General features: G+C 40.8%; 1 protein-coding gene across 4 annotated transcripts in view; it reads right to left on the reverse strand.

Moving 5' to 3' along the window:
• The window catches only part of mad1l1 (mitotic arrest deficient 1 like 1), an 826,601-nt gene that overhangs the window by 295,917 nt on the left and 508,224 nt on the right, over positions 1 to 22,460 (reverse strand). For all 4 annotated transcript variants that reach the window (XM_052022015.1, XM_052022017.1, XM_052022016.1 and 1 more), the window contains one exon: positions 10,935 to 11,125. In XM_052022015.1, the coding sequence (XP_051877975.1) occupies positions 10,935 to 11,125 (191 nt within the window). The remainder of the gene's footprint in view (positions 1 to 10,934; positions 11,126 to 22,460) is intronic.

Raw genomic sequence — 22,460 nt, forward strand, 5'->3', positions numbered from 1 at the left:
CATGTCTCTGAAGCGTACAGGAAGGCAGGATCACTGATAACCGTTAGATCATGAGCTTTGAGTTTGATCTTCAAACACACTTTTCCTCAGCCAAAGACTGTTGGTGTACTGAAGGCAGTGGTGAATTTCATTGTTGTCATCTGTCTTCACTGAAGTGGCTCCCAAGGTATGGGAAGTAGTTCTGGTTATCCAGGATCTCATAGCAGATCTTTAATTTTTTTTTGTGGGGGCTGGTGGTGGTTGTTGGGGAAGGGAAGAGTGCCAATGGTGGGCAATGGGCAGGTTGGTGGAGGACCTTTCTTAAATGTAAGGCTTCGGTGTACTCATGCACAAACTGTCAGTAAGCCCTGCACCTGCTCCCACTATGGCACAGATAGAGCAGACACTCAAGAATGGGGAAGGGAAATGATGGGGAGTGGGGAAGAAGATCTATGCAGCCAGAAAGATGCAGGGTGAGGAGGGAAGGATGGGGATTGTTGAGGTCAAAGTTAGGAGAGGATCAGCAGGAGATCAGTAGGAAGAAGGCTCTTGAGGGAAAGGTTGTCTACTTCCATTGCCCTCTCACACAGTGCAAAATACTCAAATATTGGGGATCAGTATGACAAAAATAATCTGGCAGAGGCTTGATCAGCCAAACGGTGCTGCAACTTGCCAGGGTGCTAAAACAATCAATTTTCAGCAACATATGTACTTTATTTAAGAAAGAACCACTACTGAAGAAGTGTCAGTTATGTTGTATTCATTTCATCTTTGCAATATTTTGAAGGTAATGCATATCATCTCAAAAAATGTAAATTAGAATCAACAGTTCTGCCACTGCACACTGTGACACCGCAATGAGATCCTTTCAGAATCGAGCTATTTATAGACACTTTTTAGAACATTTTTTTTTGAAAGCTGAAGTTAAATTGGATGCAGCTTGGATGCAGCTTCAGATCTGTACAGATGAATCCAATTCAACTGAATATTATTCAGTTGATATTCAAGTGGAGACAAGGAAATGTCATTATATTTTGTGGACTGCGAATTAGAGTCAGCACACTTATTGATGTCCTTAGAAATGACACCATAAAACAGACAGGAATAAAATGCAGGATGAATGATCAAATACAACACATTTCATTGAAGGAAGTTAATCTCTATGAAAATCAGGTTACCGACAGCTTTTCTAGTAGAGGTATAATTCTGGGAAAGAGAAAAAATGAGGCCATTTATTTAACTGAATAAAAGCAAAACTAAAATGACCCGCTCCATTGCTATAATTTATAAGGAAATACAATAGTAGGAGATTGTACAAATAGTACATCACCATGTGGGTTGATGCTACAATATTGTGATGCAAGTTGTTTGAGTTGAAAGTATTTCATTTCCATGGGACCATTTTAAAACACTGATACTTTCAACAAAAATGAAAACATGAAACATTCCAGTGTCAATGACCTGTGCCTTGGATTTAGACACTAACAGAAGACAAGCTAGCCTCTGGTCACTAGCACTAAAGCTCTTCCACAAGTATTGGCCATCAATTATATTCATTCTCACAGATCCAGCATCAATGAGTTCAATGGAGCCGAATGCACAAAGAGTACAACAGCAGTGAAACGTTTCAAGATATCTCACCAAAGCTTCGTAAGACCAAAACAGACACCTAGCCACATATGGAGACATTATGATAGGTGATCAAAAGCTTTATCAAATGGGGTCAGTTTCAAGGATTATCTTAAAGGAAGGAAAAGGGAAAGAATGATCAAGATTTAGGGAAGGAATTTCAGGGCTTGGGCAGTGGTAATTAGGGCTGTACAGGACCGAATTGGAGGAAATAAGAAATATGGCAGGCGTGACAATAGTGACTGCCTTCACAACTAAGAACAACATCTGGGAGCACACATGAGAGTCCTTTCCATCATCAGGGAATGTCTTCTGTTAGGAATGCCAACTATTGAGATCTTGTATCACATTTCATAACCCTGACAGATTTTTTAAGCAACTTCCTTGTTATATAATAGAAGGACCCATTAAGGGCATGGTGGTGGCTCAGTAAGAAACTACTTCATAAAAAAATCACCGGATAGTCCTTGAAAGCCACCTGGTGTTGACCTAGGCACTGACTTCAGAGACAGCAAAGTTACCCCCATACCTCCTCATGAACATCTAAGAAACTGGAAGAGTTGCCTCACAGAATGGTCAAGCAATAGCCTGACATACTCACATTCACAGAATTAGATCTTACAGTTAACGTGCCTGATTTCTCCATCACAATCCCTAGATATACCCCATCCCACTGGGTTAACACAGTAGTCTTGGCATGGGAGGGAGTGGGTCCGTAGCATTGGCTCGAGATGCAGGAATTCTCAAGGCATTAGGTCAAACATGGGAAAGGAAACCTTCTTATGACTAACGCCTACATCCTTCCTCATGAATCAGTGCTCCTCCGCATTGAACATGCAAGGAATACTGATAGTAGTAAGGACACAGAATGTATTCTGGGTGGAGACTTCAACGTCCACCACAAACGGGCTTGGCAGCACCACTACTGATCGAGTCCCAAAGGATAAGGCTGCCAGATTGGTCTTGTGACAGATACTGAGAGAACCAACATGAGGAATCTTATCTTCAATAATCTGGCAGATGCAACTGTCCGTTACAACAGTGGAAGAAGTGATCAGAGCACAGCTCTTATAGAGACAAAGTCCTGTCCTCAGACCAACACCCTCTATCATGCTACTGCAATCGTGATTCAGAAAAGATCTGGCAGCTAAAAGCTGGGCATCCATGAAACACAAAGGACCATCAGCAGCAGCACAAATGTACAGCAACCTCATGGGTCCAGTTTATCCCTTGACTTACCATTACAATCAAACCAGGTATCAACATAGCTCAATGAGGAGTGCAAGAGGGCAAGCCAAGGGCAGCACCAGAGCAACAAAATGATGTAGCGTCCTGGTAGAGTTACAACAGGACTGCAAGTGTGTGAAACACTAAAAGTAGCATGTAATAGACAAAGCTAAGAGATTTCATAAAACCATAAGACATAGGAGCAGAATCTGGCCATTCAGCCCATTGAGTCTACTCTGCCATTCGATTTATGGCTGATTTATTTTTCCCTCTCAACCCCATTCTCCTGCCTTCTCCCCAAAACCTTTGATGCCCTTACGAATCAAGAACCTATCAACCTCTGCTTAAAATATGCCCAATGACTTGACCTCCACAGCTGTCTGTGGCAATGAATTCCACAGATTCACCACCTTCTGGTTAAAGAAATTCCTCCTTATCTCTGTTCTAAAGGGACGTCCTTCTATTCTGAGTCTGTGCTCTCTGGTCCTAGACTCTCCCACTACCAGAAACATCCTCTCCACTACCACTCTATTCAGGCTTTTCAGTATTCAGTAGGTTTCAATAAGGTCCTCCCTAATCCTTCTACATTCCAGCAAGTACAGGCCCAAAGCCATCAAATGCTTCTCATGTTAACCCTTTCATTCACAAGTAATGGGTCAGATCAAAGCCTTGTATTCTTGCTATATCTAGTTGTGAATGGTGGTGAACATTCAAACAACTAATGGAGAAAGGCTGCCTGAGAATAACTTATCTTCAAAGGTGTTGGGCCCTGCATTGGAGCACTAAAGACAAGTTTGAAGCACTTGAACCATGTTCAGCCAGAAATGATAAGTGGATGCTCACCTCAGCTACCTCCTGAGATACCCACCATCACAACAAGGCAGCTTCAGCTCACTCCTCATGATATTATGAAATAGCTTTGAGCACTGGATGAAGTAAAGGATCTGGGACCAGACAATCTCCTGGATGTAGTACTGAAGGCCTGTATTCCAGTACTTGTTGTATCTCCAGCCAAACTCTTCCATTACAATTATAAAAGTGGCACCCATCCAACATTGTGGAAAATTGCCCAGGTATTCAGTTTTCACAAAAATCAGGACCAATTTGATTTAGCTAAATATTGCCCAAACAGTCGATTCTCAAAGGGTTGCTAGGTGCTATTGTCAGTGTTACCAAGTGTCACTTACTCAACAATAACCTGCTCACCGATGCCCAGTTTTAACTTGCCAAGACCACTTGGCTCCAGGTCTCATCACAGCCTTGGTCCAAATGGCAGTCAATGGGCATCAAAGGGCAAACACTGCAATGGTTGAAGTTATACTTCACACAAAGGAAGATGATTGTGTTGTCACAGACCATCACTGCAGGAGTTCCTCAGAGCCTAACCAACCATCTTCAGCTGCATCAATGACCTTCCTTCCATCATAAGGTCAGAAGTGGGTTAGCCTGTATGGAAGACCTCAATAACATTCAGAAGTCAGCTGACAAGTAATGTTTGCATGACAGAGGTGCCAGAAATATCTACATAATAAACTAAAAGTGATTATGTTAGGATACAACTCATCAACAAGAGAGAGTCTATCCACCTGTTTATGATTTTAACAATACTGCTATCAGTGAATTCCTGACCAACACATCCTAGGGGGTTAGCACTTACCAGAAACTGAATTGGACTGGCCACATAAATATCATGATTATAAGATCAGAAACTGGGTATCCTGTGGTGAGTGATTCATCACCTGACATCCTAAAGCTTTTCCACCACCTACAAAGCACAAGTGAGGAGGTAATGGAATACTCTCCACTTGTCTGGAAAGGTGGAGCCAACTCCACTTGAGAAGCTTGACACCATCCAGGATAGAAAAAGCCACTTGATTGCCATCCTAAAACATCTATTCCAGCGCACAGCTGGCTGTAGTGTATACCATCTATAAAACGCACTGCAACTTCATGAGCCGCATAAATAGAATGGTTACAACTGTAGGTCAGAGGTTGAATATCCTGCTGTGTAACGAATATCCTGACACCCCAAGGACTTTCCACTATCTATAAGGCAAAAGTGAGGAGTGCGATGGAATACTCTCCATTTGTCTGGATGAGTGCAACTCCCAACACTCTCACAGAGCTTAGCACTATCCAGGACAAAGAAGCCCACAAGGTTGGTACTCAATCTGCCATCCAGAACATTCAGTTACTTACCCTGGCTACTCCAACCAGCACCTTCAAAACCCACCTACTCTACCACCAAGAAGGACAAAGGCAGCAGCTACATTGGGACACCACCACCTGCAGGTTCAATTCCAAGTCACGCAGCATCCTGACTTGGAAATATATCAATAGTCCTTCATCGTCACGGGGGTCCATATCCTGGGACACCCTGTCCAATAGCAATATAGGAGTACCTCCACCAGAAGGAATGCTATGTTTCAAGAAGGCAGCTTGTGAACAACTTTCTTGAGGGCATCGAGGGATGGGCAATAAATACTGGCCTTGCCATCAACATCCAGATCCCAGAATTGAATATAAAAAAGACCTTTAGATTCCCCCACCAGAAGAAACTTCCTCTCAGCATCTACTTGTCAAGTCCCTGCATTTCAATAGAATCACCTCTTTTTCTTCTAAACTCTAGGGAGTATTGGCCCAATCGCTTCATCTTTCTGTAGATAACATCTTCATAATTGGAATCAATCTGGTGACCTTTCTTCACCTAGTAAGGAATTATATTCTACCTTAAATAAGGTTTCTAAAACTGTATTAGCAAAGTACTCCACAGTTACACTAAAGCGTCCCTACTTCTGTACTCTGCCACCCTTTTGCAAAAAAGCCAACATCCCAATTGCCTTTCTAATTGCTTGGTTTACCTGCATGCTAACTTTGTATTTCTTGTATGCAGACACAAGGATCTCTCTGAACACCAACATTCAATAGTTTCACACTTTGCTCTGCTTTTCTATTCTCCTCTATCCTTTCACACCTTCCTGAAAGATACAACTTTCAATTTTGATATCACCCTTGTGATTTTTTGTTTACACGTTCTTTAGTGCCTCTCTATCTTATATGCATGCACCTTAGCACTTGGACAGGTACATGGGTAGGAAAGGTTTGGAGGGATATGGGCCAAACATGGGCATATGGGACCAGCTGAGAAGGGAATCTTGGTCGGCATGGACCAGTTGGGCTGAAGGGCCTGTTTCCGTGCTGCATTAATCTATGACTCCTATGATCTGCTAATGCTGCACTCTTATTATAGAAAAATACATTTTGATTGTACAAAAAAATCTGATCAGACTGCCATGCTAGCTTCACTTCACAGCACATCATCCTTTGCCATTTCTACCAGGTGCAATGCAATCCCACCACGAGCCGCATATTCTTCACCCCACCAGCTTCTGCAGGGATCACACCCTCTGTGACTCCCTGGTCCACTCATCCCTACTCACCAACCCCTCCTTGACCCCTGGCACTTTTCCTCTGCAACACTGGTCCTTACACCTCCTCCCTCACCACCATCCTGAGACCTAAACACCATTCCAGGTCAGGCAAAGATTCACCTGCAACTCCTCCAACCTCGTCTACTGCATTCAGTGCTCCTGATGTGGCCTCCTCTGCATCGGCGAGACCAAGCGCAGACTCACAGTTCTGCAGAACACCCACGCTCTGTCACAGTGGCTAGCCCAAGCTCCCAGACGCATGCCATTTCAATTCTTCTTCCCATTCCCACACCGACCTGTCCATCCTCTGTCTCCTCCACTGCCAGGGTGAGGCCCAATGCAAATAAACCCCTCCCCTATCTGCCTGGACCTGCCTGTCATCCTTCACCCCTCCTCAGTCCACCAATCACCTTGGGCGTGTGTTTCACCACTCTTTATACTGGCGATCTCCCTTCCCCACTCTTAGTCCTGATGCAGGGTTTCAACCTGAAATATCAACAATTCCATTCCCTTCCCAGATGCTGTTCGACCCGCTGACTTCATCTGTTTAAAACTTTATCAACATTCAAGTCATGGAAGTAGGAAAGCTAAATCTAAGTAAACCATTATTCTCTGTTCAACTGACTTCCATCCATTGATCCAATAGTGGATCAGCTGCAATCCTGCCAAAGAATTGTGTTCATAAAAATGTAATAGCAGAACACATCTAGACTGTCCAAATAAATCTAGCTAACTTTATTGAACCCCTCAATGTTTGTTCTAAGCAGATGATCATGAATTCAGTGGAACTGGACCCAATCACATAGTCCACATGGTATTTACATCCACACCATCCTCATTGGTCCTTTCAGCTCCATTTGAAAATTTTTCCAATGGTAAAGATTAGGAAACAGAAGTAAAGGCACTATGATATTGATCCTTTCCATCAAAGCACAAGAAATTCCATTAATTCATTAAATCTTGTGCCGGCCATGAAACTGAACAGGTGGTTAAGGCTGAATTTACTCCGCTAATGCAAAGAAAAAATCCAGATCAGTGTGTTTAAAAAAACTCTTTAACAGGGCAACCTAATTAGCAGAGTTCTAAAATAGACTGGATTAAAATGGTCGGTGAGCTCACTAAATGTTTCTCAATGGATATGCTCCCGCTGACTGAGATACATTAATTATACAGCTACAAACTTACAAACTTAAGATTAGAATGTTGAAAAAAAATTACACTGAAAAGCCTTTTACCAGCTTGACTTGACAGGGAAATGGATGTATCACTGGTTGTGCAGGGGACTTATGTTGACATCATCATTCTTGTCATTTCAGTTGTAATATTTGTTCAGGTAAGCAAGAGCCGAGAAAGAAAAAGAGTGATAAATTTGAGAGTATTTAGTGGAGCACTACATTGAAGTGCCATTGTTGTATTCATGATGTGGTGAAATCCAGGTCTTGTCATTCATCCCACACATATTGAAATAAGCAAGAAGATTAAAAATCTTGATATCAAATTGAAGCCGTCAGTGAGGTCCATTGCCCAACATGTCCACGCCACCATCAAGTATCTATCTAAATTAATCCCACTTACCAGCATTTGATCTGGTAGCAGAGCAAGGGAATACAAATTTGATTTACCTCATTCTTTGGTTTTGTCAACGTTCACAGTTACCTGCTTCTCCCTCATATATATGTCACCTTGAACAAATTGAATAAATGTATCTGCAATACTCAGTTTACTTATACATTATATGAGATTTCTTTAACATAAAAAAGTCATTACACATCTGACACCACAAGAACTTGACAGAATAAGGTCTTGATCGAGGAATAGAGGAGTGCAAGACGATTGGAGCGACATGGACATTAGCACACATACACAAGTAGGCATGCAAGTGGTCATCTGTCAGAACATTCACACTCTTGTGCACACACGAGTGGGCCCAGGCACAGATCGTCTTACCCATGTCATACTCCTCATGGACAGCCCCAAGAGCTCCAGGACTGTACATGGCTCTGATTTTATAGCTCTGGAAATCGAACACTTTGACATTACTCCCCTAAGAGAGACATGATGCGCAGGAGATGGCCAGGTCAAAGGACAGGATGAATGATGAATTTAGGAGAAGAACTCCATCTTTCTAAGGTTGGTTTTGCTGTCAAGAATGAGTTATTTTGTCATCTTAGTTTCTGCACCTGTGCAATATGTCAATGTCTCATGACTCTCCAGCTCACCTGAATGAAAAACCAGCACACTACATTAATCAATACATAACCAAAACATTGGAAACAATGGATATGGGCAATGAGGAATTCTACCCCAATCTGGATAAACCCTCCCGCGCATCCCAGAGAGAGACAAATTAATCCTCCTCAGTGATTTTTAATGCCTTTGGAAAGATGTGATTGGCAAGAAGGAAGAGAGGAAGGCTACTCCAGGGGAGTCTACCTCCTTATGAAATGTTTAGAGCATGTTACTGTCATAACTAATACCCTGTAACACCAGAGAGACAAGCACAAGACCTCATGATATCAACTTTGATCTGGGTGCAGTCATCAGTTAAATAATAGCATCTTCTGAGCAAGTACGTCTACATCAGCTCCACCATGACAAGCACCTATGATTGTTGGATTGATCACCAGCTAATCCATTCTATCACTTCCATCAACCTGGCCCCAAAAGAATGGCAGCAATAGAAGCATTGCCGCAAGAAAATAAATGTTGAAGTTTCAAAGATCCCAGAAAGATAGCTCTTCTCAGACAGCCTTATGATACCCAAGCGACAAAAGCTAGAGTGTCCATGGCGTTTGGGCTTTTTGAGGTCTACCATAATTAGGATCTATGAAGAGATAACAGCATCCTCTCACAGGTCAATAACCCCAACATTGAGGGCCCTATTACACTCATTTCGTTCCAATGGACATACCACAAATTCGCAGCCCAACACCAGATACCCAAAACAAACATGATATTCCAAGCTCCATCTTGGCAAGAGATTACCAGGTGAACAGCGAAAAGATTCAAGGATGTAATCAAAGTTCTCACAATAAACTGCAACATCTCCATTGATTTGTGGAAACCCCTAACCCATGATTGCTCAAAATGGACAAGCAGAATTCAGGAAGACATTGAGAACTTCTGAGTCTATGTGTCGGGAGCATACAGAAGCTCAGTGTAAATGGCAGAAGGAACAGCGCCTCCCAAAATACCTGCCTTGTTAAACACCTCCTGCGCCTCAGCAGCCACACAGCCCACAGAACTGGAGGGGAAGCAAGTTATCATCAATATCCATTGACTGCCTAAGACAGTGGACTTTGTCCAAGTTACTTGGTGTTCCCAGAGTTGCTTCTTCAAATCAGCTGATCAAATTATTGGTAACTTCACCAATTTGCATTGAATATCTCAATCCAAGTCATTAATTTAAATCATGCTCCATGGTAGTCCCAAAAGCAATTGCTGGGACAATCCACCCATCTCAAAGGTCTTATGCTTTAAATTCCATCCACTTTATTTTTCATTCTCCGAGACGCATCTTTAATCGTCACCACTTTGAACTCTAAGTGCACCACATTGTAAAGATTTCCACAGCCCATATAGGTTGTCATTTCTTCAAAATGCTATGTTTGGTTAAGTGCAATTTCTTTCCTTTTATGAGTGTTTTATAAGGTTGCTGTTATACAGATAATCACTCAATTTCATCTGCTAAGTGGTGTCAATTTGATCAGTCCTTCCTCAGTCTAAAGCAAGTTTAGTTCATTCTGCCACCTTTTTTACAGGAGGAAAATGAACTAATTTTTTTCCAGGTGTAATATGATTGTATTAGTTAATTTCAGAAAGATGTAGAAATTTGATTTCAGATTTCCACTGTGAGAGGAGGTGTGTAGTGTCTAGTGAGTTACGAACCAAGCGAAAAGCTGAGTAAAGGACATTGCAGAATTTTAAAAGTCATTATTTCTTAGTTTCTCTTGCTGAGAAATGCTCTAACAATAAATCACCTTTTATTACTTTGACAGAATGGTCTTCCCACTCAATCCTCGACAAGTGGGATTAATTTTCTCTCACATATGTGCATCTGCTTCAGATTTTAGCTCTTCTAAGAATCAAACTTCCATGGATACGATTTTCAGAAAGATCACTTTTTAACAACAATAATTCTTGAGCACATGTTCCAGCATTCAACAAGCCTTAGAATCAGTCTCATCGGTGTCAACCACGGCTGAGTACTAATGTTGCTTAGATATATGCCACTTGATCCTTCCCTAACAATTGGTGTAATATAGACTGGCAATACTATTAGAATTAATAATTAATGAATTAAGAGTCATCAACTACTCCTTGGGAAACGATCAATGATGATAACGACAGTCAAGGATCTACGAAACATAGCAGAACCATGAAGGGTGGATTAGAATGACAGACAGCCTTGGGACTATAACTGGTGGCAATCCTGAAATACAAGCTCCCATGTAACAACCTGCCACTGAGAATCACAGAGCAATTTGAATCAACAGGAAAGGAAACCATAAACAAATAATCCTTATTAAAAATTAAATTCCACTATTTTGTGATAAGCATGATGAATCTCAGCTGGAAACTAGTCTGTGACAAAGAGAAATAAAAACATTGCTTCAAGTGCAACCTGTTCTGGCAATGCTGCACTCTCCCCACTCCTTGTGCTCTTACCTTGAACATCAGACAGTCATCCTGGTGTTCTGCATACATCGACGACAGCTTGTACTGGTTCTCTGTAGTAACATCAATCTTGTAACCCGTCAGGGTGTAACAGACAGCTCGGAATTCCTGAATCTTCTTCTGGAACACCTCCTTCAATCGTTGGTTCTTCAACTCTGCGCTGTTCACTTGCTTGCGCATCTCTGAAGACAAAAATTGGAAAATATTATTTTATCATTACTAAATGGTGGACATAAATCAATTTTGTGATTTAATGAAAGCTCCAATGGCAATCAAATCTACAACATTTCGAAGGAGTTATAAATCTGCCATCAAATTGGATGGGCTCTGATAGATTTTATGGAATAAAATGGATGCAAAGCTTTAACCTTATGAGCGGTTCAGATAACACATGAAGCAAAGAACATAGACTCATTAACCAACTCAGTGTTGTCAATAAAAGGTTATTGTTACATTTCAACAATAGGTTATTAATCACATTGCAGGACTTGAAAGCATAAAACATCCTCCAATCAGTCACAATTTTAATTTGGTTGCAGTTTCTACGGGACCCAACATCCTTCTAAAGAATAAATTTCTTCCATTTCAGCACTGTGCCTTCAAACAAATGTCACAGATGCTTCCACTCAAATAGTAAAAACTAGAATCATATTTTAATTACAGCCAAAGATGGTGATTACCCCAAACCACTGCAGAATTCCTTTATTGTTCGGCAACTTTGCGCATGTGCTAAGAAATGTGTGTTATATGAACACAACTCAGGGCTATAACAAGAAAGTGGTTCCTAGATATTAGAAACATCACAACGAGCTAATTTCCATGAATTAATCTTCGGATCCATAAATAAGTGATGATCATTAATAAATCCAAGAGGAAGTTAAAGAGAAACTCCTTTACCCAGAGTGGTCAAAAAATGGCCCTGATGCAGGTTCTTGACTTGAAACATCGACTACATCTCTGTCTCCACAGATGCTGTTTGACCTGCTGAGTTCCTCCAGCGGTTTGTTTTTTGGCTGGAATATGAAACTCAGTACCACAAGGCATTGCTGAAGCAAGCAGTATGGTACATTTCAGATGAACACATAAGTAGGAAAAAGGAATAGAAGTATATGCTGACAGTGAACAATGGGAAGGACAGGAAGCAACTTATGTGGTGCATAAAACCAAGGAGGACCACTTGGGTGGAATAGCCTGTGGGACACATATTATGTAATTTTATGCAGTAAAGTGACAGATAGATACAATCTGCTTTAAGACTACTTTCAACATGATGCTTCCAAGACCTTGATTGTTGTGCTGTTATTGATAGCCTGATAAAATATAAGAATCAGGAGCAGAAATAGGCCAAATTACACTGGATTCTCCCAGTGCCACGTGCTAGCAAGGTCAGAAATAGAAAGATAGGCCAGATAAATTTGTGGCTGAGGGGCTGGTGCAGGGCGCAGGGATTCAGGTTCTTGGACCGTTAGGATCTCTTCTGGGGTAGAGGTGACCTGGACAAGAGGGACTTGAATGAGAGAGGGACCAATATCCTTGCAGGGAAATTTGCAAGTGCTTCACAAGAGGCTTCAAACTAGATTGGCAAGGGGATGGGATTCTGAGCAAGAGAAAGTCATGGGATAAGGCTGTAGCCAGTAACAGCAAGCTTAGTAATCAGAATAGCCAGGGCACAGTAAAAGGAGGGAAAGGAATACCCAGTTAAACTGCATTGATTTCAATGCACGTTTAACACGTAAGGCGGACAAACTCAGAGCATGGATTGGCTCCGAGGATTGGGATTTTATAGCCATAACAGAGACATGGCTGAGAGAAGGGCAGGACTGGCAGCTCAATTTTCCAGGATACAGATGCTACAGGCGTGACAGAGGTACAGGTAAATGAGGAGGGGGTGTTGCCTTTTTGATAAGGGAGGACGTAACAGCAGTGCTTAGAGATGACATTCTTGGGGGATTGCCCAGTGAGGCCACATGGGTAGAACTTAGAAACAAGAAGGGGAGGGTCACTTTAGTGGGACTGTATTAATGGACCTCCCCAATAGTCAGCAGGAACTTGAGGAGCAGGTGTGTAGAAAAATTGCTGATAGTTGTAAGAGTAATAGGGTTGCATTAGTGGGAGATTTTAATTTGCCTGGTATTGACTGGACTATCCAGAGTGTTATAAGGGCCTGGACGGGGTGGAATTTGCAAAATGTGTCCAGGAAAGTTTCCTGAGTCAATATATAGAGGGCCCTACTCAGGAGTGTGCAATACTGGACCTTCTCTTAGGTAATGAGATAGGGCAGGTAACTGAATTGGCAGTCAGGGAGCACTTTGGCTCTAGTGACCATAATTACATTAGTTTTAAGATGGTGATGGAAAAGGATAGGACAGGTTCACAGGTTAGGGTCTTAAACTGGAGCAGGGCTAATTTTGAGGGAATAAGGCAGGATCTAACAGAGGTAGATTGGGTGAGCCTGTTTGAAGGGAAAGGAACGAATAGCAAGTGGGAGGCTTTTAAGAGTGTGATATCAAGAGTCCAGGAGCAGGGTGAAAAGTAAATCTGGCAAGTTTAGGGAACCTTGGTTGACAATAAATATTGAGGCTCTGGTCAAGTAAAAGAAGGAAGCATACATTGGGTTTAGGAGGTTGGGGACGAGTAAATCCCTTGATGACTATAAAAAAAATTAAGAGTAGTCTTAAGAGGGAAATCATGAGGGCAAAGAGAGCGTATGAGATGGATCTGGCAGGCCAGGTTCAGGAAAAATCCAAGAGATTCTTTGGCTATGTTAAGAGTAAAAGGTTGGCCAGAAGAGAGTAGGTCCCCTTAGAGATCAGCAGTGCCACCTATGTCTTGAGCCGCAGGAGATGGGTGGGATGTTTAATGACTATTTCTCTTCGGTGTTTACTGAGGAGAAGATGGTGGTTGCTCAGGAGATGAGGAAAACTAGTGAGGATGTTTTGAAGAACATTCATATTACCAGGGAGGAGGTATTTGCAGCTTTAAAGCACATTAAGGTGGATAAATCCCCAGGGCCTGACCGAGTGCATCCTAGGACTTTGGTGGGAGGCTAGAGGAGAAATTGCAGAGGCTCTTGTGGAGATTTTTGCTTCATCATTAACCACTGGTGAAGTTTCCGAAGACTGGAAGGTGGCTAATGTTGTTCCGTTGTTTGAGAAAGGTAGCAAGGACAAGCCAGGGAACTACAGGCTGGTCAGCCTGACATCAAGTAGTGGGGAAGTTACTGGAGGGAATTCTGAGGGACAGGATCTACCAGCATTTGGATAGACAGAGTCTGATTAGGAGGAGTCAGGATGGCTTTGTGCATAGAATGTCGTGCTTGATGAACCTTTTATGGTTTTTTGAAGAGGTAACCAAAAAGGTGGATGAGAGTAGGGCAGTGGATGTTGTCTATTTGGACTTCAGCAAGGCCCTCGACAAGGTCCCACATGATAGGCTGGTCTGGAAGGTTAGGTTGCATGGAATCCAGGGAGAGCAAGTTAGGTGGATTCAAAATCGGCTTGGAGGTAGGAAGCAGAGGGTGGTGGTTGAGGGTTGTTTCTCTGAATGGAGGCTGGTGACTAGTGGGGTGCCGCAGGGGTTGGTATTGGGACCCTTGTTATTCGCTATTTATGTAAGTGATTTGGATGCACAAGGCTTGGTTGGTAAGCTTGTGGATGACATGAAATTAGGAGGTGTTGTTGATAGTGAAGAAGGTTATTGTAGATTACAGGGGATCTTGATCAGTTTTTGAAGTGGGCCAAGAAGTGGCAAATGGATTTCAATACAGATAAGTGCGAGATGATGTATTTTGGAAAGTAGGACTTATACTATGAATGGTAGGGCACTAGGGAGTGTAATGGAACAGAGGGTCCGAGGAGTACAAGTACATAGTTCATTGAAAGCAGCGACAAAGGTAGACTGGGTGGTGAAAAAGGCATTTAGCACACTGGCCTTCATCAGTTAGGGCATTGAGTATAGCAGTTGGGACATTATGTTGCAGTTGTACAAGTTGTTGGTGAGGCTGCACTTGGAGTACTGTGTATAGTTTTAGTCACCCTGTTATAGGAAAGACGTGGTTAAACTGGAAAGAGTGCAGAAAAGATTTACAAGGATATTGCCACAACTAGAGGGCCTGATAGGGAGAAGTTGGCCAGGCTAGGTCTATACTCCTTGGAGCGTAGGAGAATGAGTGGTGATCTTATAGAGGTTTATAAAATCATGAGGGGCATACATAAGGTGGATGGTAGCAGTCTTTTCCACAGGGTAGGGGAGTCCAAAACTAGGGGGCATGGATTTAGGGTGAGAGGGGAAAAATTTTAACGGGATTTGAAGGGCAACTTTTTCATGCAGAGGGTGGTGAGTATATGGCTGAGCTGTCAGAGGAAGTGGTTGAGGCAGGTACAATAGTATCAGTTAAGAAATACTTGGATAGGTACATGCAGGGCTGGGCTTAGAGGGATATGGGTCGAATGCAGGAAATTGGGACTAGCTGGGTTGGCACCATAGTTGGCATGGACTTGTTGGGCCGAAGGGCCTGTATCCATGCTGTATTGCTCTATGACTCCAAATAGACTCTCAAACTGCACTGACACTGGAGAAGATCATGGCAGATCTAAACCTGGCCTCAATTCCACTTATATGCTACTCCCCATAATCCTCAAACCCCTCAATACCCCAAATCTCCTTTCTCAGTTGGACATATTCAATAACTTGGCCTCCATATCTGTAGGATAGGGATTACCAAAGATTCAGAACCCTCTAGAGAAGATATTCCTCATCTCAGTTTTAAGTAGAAAGCCTCTCGTTCTGATACTATGCCCCTTAGTTTTAGATTCCCTAAGAAGGAGAAACAGTCTCTCAGCATGACCTCAGAGCTTTCTATATTTCAATAAGATCAAACAGTATTGGTCCCAACAGTTATAGCAAGGCTTCTCTACTTTTATTCTATATCACTCTTGTAGTAAAATCCATTCCATTTACCTTTTTCATTATTGGCTGTATCATCATGGAAACACCGACCCTCCCTCAACTGCAACATTTTGTAGTCTGTTTCAATTTAAATTACTTTTCTCTATCTCCTACTGGTAAATTACGTCATCTTTCCCACATTACACCTCATTTGTCAAATTTTGTGCCCACAGTCTCCCTTTTCAGACCCTTTGTGACCTCCTCACCAGCTGGTTTCCCACCTATCTTTGTACTTCCAACAAATTTAGATACAATATACTCAGCCGCCTTAAGTCATGAATATAGATTATAAATAGTTGCAGATCCAGCACTGGTCTTGTAGGACCCCACTGGTGAGAGCTTGCAAAGCTAAAAATGACCAATTTTCCAACTTCCTGTTTTTTTATTGGTTAGCCCACCCTACATCCATGCTGTTACAGCCAATAACCTTTTATGTGGCACATCATCAAATGTGTTTTGGAAATCCAAATATACCACGTTTACTGGTTCCCTTTCATCCACCCTGCTCATTACATTCTCAAAGAACTCAAACACTATTTCCCTTTCATTAAATCACCTTGACTCTGTTTGTATTATGACTTTCTAAATGTCCTGTAATCACTTGCTCAATACTGCATTTTCCCAATGACAGGCTCCCCTACATTTTACTGCTCTCCTGTGCACTCATCCACCACCTTAAGTAAGGCTGATATATTTGCAGTTTTACAATGCCGTGACATCACGAGAACCAATGTAACTTTCTAAGGTAATAATCAATACATCCACTATTGTTGTAGACACTTCTTTTAAAACATTAGGATGCAGGCAATCAAGTCCAGGGGACTTGTTAGCCTTTAGACCCATTTGTTTGGTTAGAACCTTTTCTCTAATGATAATTCTTCAAAGTTCCTCTTCTCCTGCTTCCTCTGATTCTCTATTACTAGAATGCATTTCACCTTCTAACTTGATGGACACAAAATTCGAATTCTCTGCCATTTCCTTATTTCCCATTATTAATTCCTCATTCAACCTCTCACTCTCAACTTCTTATTCTCTTTTCTTTAAATATTCATGTAGAAGCTTCTTTTTTATATTTTGCTAGTTTACTTTCATAATCTATTTTAACTTTCTTCAGTTCATCTGAGTCACCTTTTGCTGGTTTTGAAAAATTTCCTAACCATCTGGTACACTATTAAATCTTCACAACATTGCATACCTTTACTTTTAATTTGACACTGTACTTAATTTCCTTTGTTAGTTACAGATGAATCACCTTTCCCTTAACAGTATTTCCCAATTAAATATTTACTTATATGTCTTCCAGTTCATCAACTTTTAATCTACTTTTCCAGTCCACTTTAGGCCTTTGCTATTACCTTTATTTAAGTTTAAAGCACTAGTTTCTCACCCTCAAAGTGAATGTGAAATTCTATCAGGTTATGATCACTCTTCCCAAGAGGACCATTCTCTGTAACTTATTCTGACTCGTTCCACATGACCAGATCTAAAATGGTCCATTCCATTCTGTAATGTATTTTTCTAGGAAACTGCCCCAAATACAATACCAACTCACCTTCGAGGTTGACTAGGCCAGAAACATTTATTTTAAATATAATACTCTGCCTTTCCATGCAATGTATAAACAATATTTAAACTCAATTAACATTTTTTGTAAAGGGGTTGCCCATTGACAGAAATGAAGAACAAATTACATGCATTTTTATATTGCAGATTCTGTGCAGTCCAAACATTGAATATTTTATTTCAAAGTACTATGAATTTTGTTTTCCATTCTTCAGATATTTGAAATGAAATATTAATGCAAGTGTTTTTTAATAAATAATTAACAAAACATAAACTGATCAAAGATATTTCCCCACATTCTTAGGATGCAAAATCCAGAAGAAAAATTAGTTAGAAACTGTGATTAGTAAACATAGGATTATATTTTACGACAATACACCATCACAGTGACAAGTCTGATGAAAAGAATTTATAATACAAAAACTTGACATAAATAATGTCAACAATGTGACAACAGGATGTACATAGACGAAAGATTTTAATATGTTATAAAAGCACCTGCATGCAATTCCAATTTGCACAAACTGATATTCTGTCACAATTTATTTTACAGTACTGGTGTCATTTCCTCGAATGAAAATTTTTATGTCTGGTTTACAGTGAAAACAATGCATTTAAGCATGTCAATTTGTAAAATCTTGTCACTGGGTTCCAAACAATGGTTGTTCCAAACAAACTTTTTCCCTGAGTAACTGAAATTTCTAATATCCACAGTTATAATTTAAACCAAATTGAACATTATGTTTCTAAAAGTCTAAATTGATTTATCCATTCAGTGGTCACAGCCTTAAGATTGTTTCATACAAAGTCCTCTTACGGTTTCCCAATTGTGAAGCTGCTCATGTGAAATTGGGGCGGAGACATGATATTTTGACAGACATTTACACTTTTGTGAGCAAATTTGAATGCAAATAAAACTTCACTGTTCTAAGTGGAATGGAGATTATGGAATTCTACCCCTATCTATTACGTCTGGATTAAATTGTGACGGGGACTGATTTTAAATATATTTCTAACATGTATCTAATCTCTGCTCACTCCATTTTGTTGGACATCCCCACTCCGCCTACCATTTATTTAATTGATACGATTGACGATAAGACATCTTTATTAGTCACATGTACATCGAAACACAAAGTAAAATGCATCTTTTGCATAGAGTGTTCTGGGGGCAGCCCACAAGTATTGTCACGTTTCTGGCACCAATATAGCATTCCCACAACTTCCTCACCCATACATTTTTGGAATGTGGGAGGAAACCAGAGCACCCGGAGGAAACCCATGCAGACACGGGAAGGATGTACAAACTCCTTACCGACAGTGGCCGGAACTGAACCCGAGTCCTGGCACTGTAATAGCATGACACTAACTGTTACACTGCCATGCAACAGAGAGAAGGGGAGTGGGGTGGAGCTTAAGGCAAGACAGCACAGAGGTGGAGAGTGGGGGTATGGATGAAGGTGTGGGGAGGTGAGAGGAAGGAAGGCAGAGAGGATTGAAGGGAGATTGGTACAAGAGGGAGGGGGCTGGCACACAGGGGAAAGGGACAATAGTAAGTGGGAGGGAGGTCAGCATCACGTGGGAGAGGGGGGACAGAGTAGGGGGAAGGAAAGGAGGACTTAGGTGTGGTCAGTGGAGGTATCAATCTAGAAGATTATTGTGTAGAAGCTCACATGTAGAATGCGTCAGAGAGATACTTGGATGGAGGTGAGAACATCATAGAATGATGGATCGAGGAACCAGTTGAGGTTGGGTGTCAGGGGAGGATAGGATCATAGGAAGACAGGTGGAGAGGATGGGGATCTTTCAAAGAACTGGGACATCAATTGGTAGGCGGAAGCATTCACTAAGAAAAAACAAAATTTGCAAGACCCAGTGGTCTTGCTGCATCTGACCTTCATTCATATTAAGTACCTAGAATAAAAAGAAGTAGCTTATGGAGAGGGTACAGAAGAGGTTTAACAGGATGCTGCCTGGATTGGAGGGCACGTACTATAAGGAGAGGTTGGACAAACTTGGGTTGTTTTCTCTAGAGTGTTGGAGGTTGAGGAGAGACCTGATAGAAGTTTATAAAATTATGAGAGGCATAGAGTAAACAGTTAGAATCTTTTTCTCCAGGTCGAAATATCCAATACTGGAGGGCATGCATTTAAGGAGAGGGGGAAAAGTTCAAAGGAGATGTGCAGGGCAAGTTTTTACACAGAGTGGTGGGTGCCTGGAATACGCTGCCAAGGGCGGTGGTGGAGGCAGATATAACAGAGGCTTTTAAGAGGCTCTTAGGTAAGCACATGAATATGCAGAGAATGGAGGGATATGGACCAAGCGCAGGCAGAAGGGATTGGGTGTCATTAGTTTAATTAGTTCGGCACAACATCATAGGCCAAAGGGCCTGTTCCTTAGCTAGTGCATTAAGTATCCGATTGCATTTAGTGGTGGGAGAAAGAAAAGTTCTGAAGCTCTTAATAGGCAAATCCTGTACCATATTATAATACTGATAAACTGTCCCATCCATAGAGCCACTGGATGATCAATGGTACACAGAGGTACAGACTTCTAAAAACTTATTTTTGTATATATGGATGACAGTGAGAGTTCATTACAGTTGAAGAACATTGAACTAATTGGCCTTAAATAGTTTATCTCAGTAACACATAGATGTGTCTCATGTCTCACATTTCATAATCTAGCTAATCAATGCAATCCATGGTGGTTCCACTTTACTGCAGAAGAAATCACCCGATTTGGCTTTCTTGTAAAACCTATACAATTTAGTGCTGCTGGTCGATGGGAGTAAATAACTGCAATTACATTGGAATCAAGATGTGATGAAAGAAAATATTACTCACTGACATTCAGCACAGCCATTTAATAGTTAATCAATCGGAGGTTTGGAGCCCATAATTTACTCTAATAGATCTTACTTCAGTCAACATTTCAGATGTTAATAGCTCCAGCCTTTTAAAGAGACTTTATCCATTTATCTTGTTCCTGTACTAATGATTTCTAACCCATTAAACACTTTTCCACAAAATCCAACAGCTCAGGAGGTACACTTGGCCCACTGTGCCTGTGCCAGCATTCTCCTCTTCTTTTCCTGGCTGCTCTTCTTGGGTCTCCAGACTGTGCTCCTACATTAGATATTCCAGCCCTCAAAGTCAGCAGCAGAGCTAATAGTTGTGCATTTCCCCAGCCCTTGCACACAAATCTGGCTGTAGAACCTGTGCCAAATTAACCTGGCACAGAACATCATCTCTATTCATTGGAATAGAAAGGGATAGCTGAGGGAGCAAGGAATTTAGTTGATGTATATTTTTTTTCCAATCAACTGAACCACATGATTTAATTGTTTAAAAGTGCTAGGTATTATTATGTTGCAGTTTTCTTTTACATTTCCAATAACTTTAAGGACTGATTCTTTGTTTTTCATAGCTTGTGGATGATTTTGAATGTTTCAGAAAATCAGAAACATTATCTTTTTTGACAGCTGACTAAGCCCAGGTGGTGGGGGAAGGGTTGATTGGTATGGAGGAGATGGCTTAGCCGTCTCTCAACATATTTTCAGCTGTCTTATGGGTAGAGTTATTTTTGCAATTCCTTCACCATCCACTCACCAGACTGATGGTGTTTACCACACAAAGCCTTGTCATTGAGGACTGGGCTGACTTGGGAATTCAAGCTGACAATGAATCTGCAAAAATTAATCCAATTGGCCACTGGCAAAGTCAACAGCAAGCATGGGTACCTAGTCAATGGCAACAAATTCTGGTCCACTAAGTTTTTCCTGAGTCAAGCAACAAAAACATACTGTTATTTCCCATGAAAAAACAAGAAAAAGAAAAGGATACAAAGCACGTGATTGCACACAATACTGGGTGAAGCCTCATTTGAGCATGTATTGTAATAGGTGACAAAATAAAATACTTGCAACTTTTGCTTCCTTATTACAAAGTACATTTCACTAAGATCATAGTCATCCATTTCTCCAAAAGACTGCATTAGCTTTATTTCTTAACGTTATCCAGATTCATAAACATACAGAAATATATACATATGACAATTATTAAAGTAAAATTAAACTGTGAAGTTCGACTACAGAGATGAAAAATGTAACAACTTTTAATGAGACAGATTTGGAAAATCATTTTTTTATTAGTCAAACCGAAATTTTGAATAATTATTCATTTCTGAAGATTTCTTCTGCCGTGAGAATAAATTGTTTCTCAAGGACATAATGGCTTTATCAGCTCCAAATTAATTATGATTTAAATTTTATAATGGCTAGTAAAATAAATGAAAGTTGGACCCAAATGAATACTAATTGCATTATTTTTCAGATTAGTATCTTATCACAAGTCAACTATGAGAACATTCAAATCCTCTTAAATAAATAATCAGCTTGCCAGAAATATTTTCCAACTTATGACAGGTAATCAGTTTATATTAATTCCCAATTATCGCAACTCCAAGTGCTACATTAATTAATTTTTAATACAATCCCTCTTTCAGAAAAAGTAAAGTTGAGCCTCTCTCTATTTATTTGTGCTGGTGAAGAATATTGACTCTCCATTCCAGAAAACCTCCTCATTTCAAGCACTTAAGGTCCCCACCAATTATCTCTAGAGTTAGTGAATGGGGTTATTCCTTAAGATGGTAAATTTCAAAAGCTTTTATTATCCATCATTGAGATAAAGGAAATGATAATGATTATTGACAGTAATGACACTGTTAGTTCACCTAATACAATAGCTCACTGGAAAGTTCACAAAATATTGTTCTCAGAATTAATAAGATGGCTGACGAGGTCATTCTGAAATACCATTTCCAAGTCTAGGTCAGACCTAGCAAAGTTTGCTGTAAAATAGAACAATTTCAGCTCTGAACCTAAAACACATCTCAAACAACACCTTCAGCAGTACAAGCATATTGCATTATATAGAATAGGGCTTACTTTTTAAGTGCACTCACTTCTATGGACACATGAGGAAAAAATGAGAAGTGACCACTTAT

Source organism: Pristis pectinata, chromosome 8 (genome assembly GCF_009764475.1).
Source record: "Pristis pectinata isolate sPriPec2 chromosome 8, sPriPec2.1.pri, whole genome shotgun sequence".
Lineage (NCBI taxonomy): Eukaryota > Metazoa > Chordata > Chondrichthyes > Rhinopristiformes > Pristidae > Pristis > Pristis pectinata.